The 6,541-nt window shown below is 60.4% G+C and overlaps 1 protein-coding gene across 5 annotated transcripts in view; it reads right to left on the bottom strand.

Annotated features, from left to right (window-relative positions):
- Positions 1–977: 977 nt before the first annotated feature.
- TNK2 (tyrosine kinase, non-receptor, 2) overlaps positions 978–6,541 on the bottom strand; it is a 27,282-nt gene continuing 21,718 nt past the window's right edge. The window contains exons 9-14 of one of the 5 annotated variants that reach the window (XM_006884200.1): positions 5,990–6,184; positions 4,120–4,211; positions 3,493–3,537; positions 1,440–2,785; positions 1,254–1,349; positions 978–1,109 (exon numbers count right to left, since the gene is read on the bottom strand). In XM_006884200.1, the coding sequence (XP_006884262.1) occupies positions 978–1,109; positions 1,254–1,349; positions 1,440–2,785; positions 3,493–3,537; positions 4,120–4,211; positions 5,990–6,184 (1,906 nt within the window). The remainder of the gene's footprint in view (positions 1,110–1,253; positions 1,350–1,439; positions 2,786–3,492; positions 3,538–4,119; positions 4,212–5,989; positions 6,185–6,541) is intronic. The other 4 variants (XM_006884203.1, XM_006884202.1, XM_006884201.1 and 1 more) reach the window with 4 other exon arrangements.

Genomic DNA, 6,541 nt, shown 5'->3' with positions numbered 1-6,541 from the left:
CACCTCCTGATCGGATGGATGGGCTCAAGTGACTCCTTCAGGGAAGACCCTCTGGCTCTCCAGACAAGTCTCAGCGCCTAAAAGATGGAAAATAACTAAAAAGTCCTCTCTTCAACTGGGACAGGAATGCCCAGGACATGTGGGCACCAGAGGGGGCCAGGAGCCTCCTGGGGCCTGCAAACTGGCTGAAAACTACAAAGCAATGCCAATGATTCTGGAGCTTATCTTTAAGCTTTTCTTCTTTAATAAACTATGAATTAATTAGAGAGAGTATTCTTCCATGCACTAGGACATCCAAGGGCAACTGGTACACAGAGGACTAAGCTTATCCAGATGCAAATTAGTAAGAAGAGGTGCGAACCATTGTTCTAGCATTTGCTGGTTTTGTGCTGAGGGACAGGCATCTCTTGCTGGTCCTTTTCCACTTCTATGAGGTGGACGCTATTATTCAGACACACTTTACTGAGCAAGAGCCTGAGCTGTGAGGTCGGGAAGGAACCCTGGGTCACCCTGCCAGCCAGCACTTTGGGCTACAGCAGACTCACGCTGACTCCTAAATCTGGAACTGGCCGGTGACTTTACCTGACTCAGCATCTAAAGTCACCCCTTTTTGGCTTGATTGAGCTTATTGGAAGATGCTTATAACTATGTATTCCAAAAACCCGTATAGAAAGAGGGAACAAGATCTTTTCTTTTTAGGGGGGTTAGTTATCCCTTTAAAGGTAATAAGAACATTACTTTCTTCCTCTTAATTAATCTGAACCATTGGCTAGAAATTTTGAAACCAATGGTTCCAAATAAAATTGGTTAGGGAAACTATTTTCAGCCCCAAATGGTCTGCTGCCCAAGATCGGTGATGTTCCCTTCTCAGCTGGGGAGCCCTGGGCCTTGTGGCCCGCCAACACGTGTGGGGTGCTCAGGGCACAGTACCCCCAGGACAGGCTAGTGGGCCACCTGTGGACCAAGGTGTGGCTCACTCACTTGTGGTGGGCAGGCCCACAGGAGCCCAGGAGGTGGCAGCCAGCTTGTTCCAGGTTCCAGTCGAACATCTCCAGCACCTTGTGGCACTCACCCCGTGGCCGCAGACCCAGCCCAAAGAGCTGTTCCACCTGAGGGGCAGAGGACAGCACTGTGAACATTTGGGGCACCGACTAGCAGGAGGGTGGAAAGCCAGAGGCGGGGGTGAGGGTATGGGAACAGCAGAACCAGCCTTGGGGTCGCTGAAAGCAGGAGCTGGCAGGAGACGGTGATACCTTCAGGTACTGGGCAGACCTCTGCACACTCCAGCCGTGGCTCTGCAGGGCAGCCTGGCACTCCTCTGTTGTCACCCCATGCACCATGGCCTGCAGCTGGGCACACCCACCCCCATCAGCAACACTCAGCTGTTTCGCTGGGTCCCTCAGGCTCCACCCCTCTCCCTGGCCAGGCCTGGCACTCACCATCTGGATCTTGTCTGCAGGCCTTCCAGCCTCCAGCCCATCCCCAGAACAGCCCCTCTGTAGCATCCGGGCAGCAGCCCTCAAGGACGGCGGTCGTGCTGCTGGGTTGCTATTGTTGGTAGAGAAGTTGGCCTTGGGGTCTGGAGCAGCCTGTGGCATCGGCCGAACAGTGGCAGTGGGGGCTGCAGGAGCTGGGGTGCTGGGTGGGGGCAGCAGCAGGGGCACAGGCAGGGGGGCTGGCTCTTCGGGGCTCTGGGCCTCCCGTAAGAAGCGCTGGTAACGCTCCAGGTAGGGTGGGCGCTCCGGCAGCAGGTAGTAGTGGGTGTTGCTGATCTTCTTGCCGTCCCGAACGATGGGCAGGATGCAGGGACCAGCCCGGGCACCAGGGGCCTGTATCACCTGGGGCGTGGCGTACTTGGGGTCGGAAGCAAAGCTCTGGGTGGTGGGCATGGCCTTCCCAGGTGAGCTCGAAAGCCGGAGCGGAAGTGGGGAGCTCCCAGGTGGCACCAGGGGGCTGGGGGTCCGTGAGCCTTGTGGTGACAAGGGCTCCCGAGGGGGAACTCGGGGAGGAGAGGCAGGTTCAGGCCACCGAGCCATCTCTTCCTCAACTGAGGGGGCTGGAGACAGGTCCCCGCGGGGGCGTGTGGGCCGTGGGGGGATGGGCACCCGAGGGGGCACCTGGGGCTTGTCGTCCCCCACGGGGCTGGGCGAGGGAGCCAGCGAGCCAGTGGGCACCTGCAGCTGCCGCATGCACTCCTGCTGCAGCGCCTGGAAGATCTCGGCGGTCACAGCCTGGCTGGGCGGCTTGCTGCCTCCCTGGGGCGGGAGGAACAGGTTGTCCTCCAGGGGCGGGGGCAGCCGCGCCTGCTCCGGCACAAAGGCGTAGTTGGTCTTGCCTTGGCTGGGCCCCGCCGAGGCCTCAGTGCCCACCAGAGTGCTATTGATGGAGCAGACCTCAAAGTCATCCTCGTCCTGAGCCACATCATCATAGGCGGGAGGCGGAGGCAGCGGGCGGGAGTCCCAGTCCACCACAGGCGTGGGGTGCAGAGGCCGGGGTAGTGCCCTGGTGGGGCTCTGGGGTGGGGTCTTGTCCAGCAAGGAGCAGGCGTCCATGGCCAGCTGCGCCAGGGAGAGGGTGCAGGGCTGCGGGGCCGGGGCCACAGGCTCCTCTCCAAAGTCAATGAGTGTGACGTCGGCCCCGCCGCGGCCCGCCTTGGTACCCGGCACCCGGGCTGACGGCTTCGCTAGCCAGAGCCCTCGGGGCAAGGCTGGCTTCCGCAGGCCCAGCCTCTTGAAGTCGCTGGACAGGGGGTCTTGGTCTTCGCTCACGGGGTCGTAGGTTGGTTCTGTGGTGGGAGGGGGAAACCCCAACAAGGAGGCCATATCAGAAAGGGGTTGGTAAAGGGGATGCGAAGGACAAGAGTCTGGAAGAAAACCAAGTTATCTCCCACTAACTCCCTGCCCCAATCCCCCCCAAGTCAGCTCTCATGGCCATGTCCCCGAGTGCACACCGACCTCATTCATGTGGGGGGTGCTGACCCCACCCTGCACTGCCAGCACTGACCTGGGCTGCTGAGCCCTGCCTGCACCTCCACTGGAGAGGACCCGCCACCCTGCACCTGTCCTGTGACTCAACACAACTCCAAACACCCCTCCCTGGGCCCGGTTAGTGCCCAGCCCCGCCCCCACTGCATACACCATTAGTGCTGGCATGGGACTGCAAGCGGTCCCCCACCTCCCGGGGAAACAGGAGTGTCCTCAGGGAGGACAGTGCTCCTGACCAGTCACTATAGAAGCCTAGATGCAGACTGCAGATCCCAAAGGCAGCCAGGCAGCCCTGAGAGCAGGCGCCAGGGGTCCACCCAGAAGCCCAGCTCTACTGGGTGGGGAGGGAAGCAGGCCTGCTGGGCCGACTTAGCGCAAAAGCTCACGGCACACACCCGCTGCCCTCTCGGCCCGCCACGGGGCTCTGTACCTTCCAGGAGCAGAGGAAGCATGAGAGGAGAGAGGGGGCGGGGGCAGGGGCCAAGGCATCCTGGGCAGCCCCACTTACTCTGAGCGAAGATGGCAGGCTGAGGTGGGCGAGGTGGAGGCTCCCCTGCAAGAAAGGCCATGCGGAGAGGAGAGGAGGGTGACAGGAGACAGGGAGGGACGACAGAGCCAGAGAGGAGGCAAGGGCAGAGTTTGAAGGGAGAGAGAGAGAGAGAGAGAAAGAGCAGTGAATAGCAAGTGAATGTACAAACCCAACAGCGAATGGGAGGTGACGGGGCGGGATGGGGGAAACGGTTCCGGAATGGCAGGCGTGGATCCGGGAGATGGCAGGAGGCTCCTGGCCCAAGGAAGCCCAAGGGGTGGTTTTGGCCCCAGCGAGGAAAGCGGGATTAGGGGGAAGTGAGCAAAGCCAGGATCTGAGCACGGCCAGCGCAGCCGAGGAGGGAGGAGGGGAGGTGAGGCAGCAGGGACACAGGACCAGGCGAGGATGCCCACCTCGGCGGATACAGCTGCCACTCGCCTTCCACCCCACACCAAGCAGGAGCCAGGGACACAGCTGTCCCCTGCTGCCTGACCCATGTCCCACAGCCAGACCCACTGGCTCAGGTGGCCCCATCCCAGGCAGCCTGTGCACCATGTGACACACACACACACCCCACACACCCCAAGGAGCCGGGAGGGCGCTTACTTTTCACCCTTCCTAGGTGCTGGGTGGGCCGGGAGGAGCTCAGTTCCACACTCAGCAGGTCGGGGGGGTCCATGGGGTTTCCCAGATAGAGCCTGTGGGGAAAGAACCCGGTCAGAGGGCAGGAATGGCAGGGCTGGCAGTGGAGAGCTCTCTAAAGACACTGGCCTGTACCTGTGGTCTGGGCAGTAAGCAGAGCCGTGTATGTCCAGGGACCACCCTGCCAAAGCCCCTCATCCCACAGGAAGGGAAGTAGTCAACGGGGTCAAGCACAGGCTTCCAACCCCCCAATGTACATCCTTTCTGTTGACCTGGGGTAGAACCAGGAGAGCACAGCGTGGAAACATGAGGAAAAGAACACTCGCTTCTGCAAAGCTAGGATTTCAGGGGCCCCCAAAAAAACATCCCCCAGGGTGAGCAGAGCCCTATGCACCTCTGAGGCCCCTGTGGTGGGAAGGGCAGGAGGGCCAGGGCTGCACTCCCTGCAGCCACCTACTGCTACTCTCTGAGCTCTGGTCAGGCCCTCAGGGAGGCCTAGTCGCAGGGGCATCAGAGCACCCAGGCCTGGTCGGTATGAGCAGGTGGCCGCCATGGGCCAAGAGAAGGTGTGCAGCTTCCTCCTCACCCACCCTCAACCCCTGCCCGACCGTCAGTATCTGGGACTTAGTCACTGAGGCTGATTAGAGCCTGAGGAATGGGGCTGGGCTGGCCCTGGCACGCCGGGAGTGGGGCAGAGGGCACTCGGCCTCCTTCTGGAGGGTATCTGCATTCTCCTCCCAGCTCTCGAGGTCCTCACCTCATCCCAACTCTCAGAAGCCCTTACACACCCCTCACCTCTGGGGGAAAATGTGCTGGGGGCCACAGCTGAGCTGGGACCCTGCAAGAAGGTTGTAAATGGACTCCCCCAGGGCCAGCAGAGACCTGGCAAGGTGACTCCCTGGGGCGGGGCGTACAGTAAGTCAACTCCATGACCTCTGCGAACAGAGATGCCCGATGATCTCACCCTTTCCTTTAATAACATCGCAGCCCCCTCACAGGTACAAAGCTAGGTGGGGTGAGCACACTGGTACCAGCACACTCCCTGCCAGGGAGCCCTTATTCAAAGGGGCTGTGGCTGGGGGACACACCTCTCTCCCACCTTTCCCTGGCCAGAGGCTCACCTCTTCTGCCTCTGGTGCTACCAGAGGGGAGGTGTAGGGTAAAGGACAGTCCAGTAAGGACTGCTTCACCACTTCTGCTCTCAGCCCCCAGATCTGACAACGAGGGGCCCTGTGCCTGGCCACTATATACCCCTCACTCCCAGGGAGAATTGGGCTGGGGGCCACAGCTGGGCTGGGAGCCTGCAAGTTGGTAAGGAGGGCGAGAGAAAGGCCTGGAAGTGCTCTGCTTAGTCACCTCTCAGATACTACAGACCTCTGTTCAGAGCACTGCCTGCCTGTGAGGTCACCCGAGCCTCCAGGCTTCCCCCCTCCTCCTCGGATTTAAACCCCTCCTGGCACACCGGCCTGAGGGAGGGGAACCAGTGCTGTAGGAAGCTCTGAGGAGCCCCAGCATTTGGGCAGCACTTCCCAGTCTGCCCAGTATATTCACAACCCTTTGTTTACTGGATCCTCACAAATTTTTCTGCAGTCGAAGATACTAAACCTCAGGAATTAAAAGACTTGCCCACAAATTTCTAAGCAGAAGTGAAAGGATTGAGACCAAAGCGTCTTGATCCTCCCTGAGCTCTCTAGGTGCCACCGCTTCCCCAGAATTAAGCAGGGACTCAGGAGGGAAGGGTGGCCAGGGTTGGGAGCCAGAGAGAAAGAGGGGAGAAGAGACTCGGAAGACAGGGAGAGCCCTGTCCAGGGGAGGCCGGGCACTGTGTACTCACTCATCGATCTTGTCTGGGAAGCCCCAGCAGTGGCGAGGGTCGCTGTCGCCATGCCCTGTGTGGATGAAGCTGTTCTGCAGGGGCTGGCTGATGTCCTGGGCTGACAGGCCTGCTACCGAGGTCACCACATTGCGAGGGAAGGGGCCCACGCACAGCGTCCGCGTGTTCTGCCCGCGCCACCAGTAGTTCTCGGCTCTGCCCAAGAAAGATGACAGCTAATGCCAGAGTGTGGGGGAACAACCCGAGTGTGAGAGAACAACCCGAGTGTGGAGAACCACCCCAGAGTGTGGGGGAACAACCCCAGAATGTGGGGGAACCACCTCAGTGAGGGGACCACCCCAGAATGTGAGGGGACCACCCCAGAATGTGAGGGGACCACCCCAGAGTGTGGAGAACCATCCCAGAGTGTGAGGGAACCACCCCAGAGTGTGAGGGGACAACCCCAGAGTGTGAGGGGACCACCCCAGAGTGTGAGGGGACCACCCCAGAGTGTGGAGAACCACCCCAGAGTGTGAGGGAAACCACCCCAGAGTGTGAGGGAACCACCCCAGA

Source organism: Elephantulus edwardii, unplaced genomic scaffold (assembly GCF_000299155.1).
Source record: "Elephantulus edwardii isolate Elephantulus edwardi_28Jun2011 unplaced genomic scaffold, EleEdw1.0 scaffold00032, whole genome shotgun sequence".
Lineage (NCBI taxonomy): Eukaryota > Metazoa > Chordata > Mammalia > Macroscelidea > Macroscelididae > Elephantulus > Elephantulus edwardii.
The sequence above is the reverse complement of the archived record's forward strand: the minus strand, read 5'-3'. Positions and strand labels throughout refer to the sequence as shown.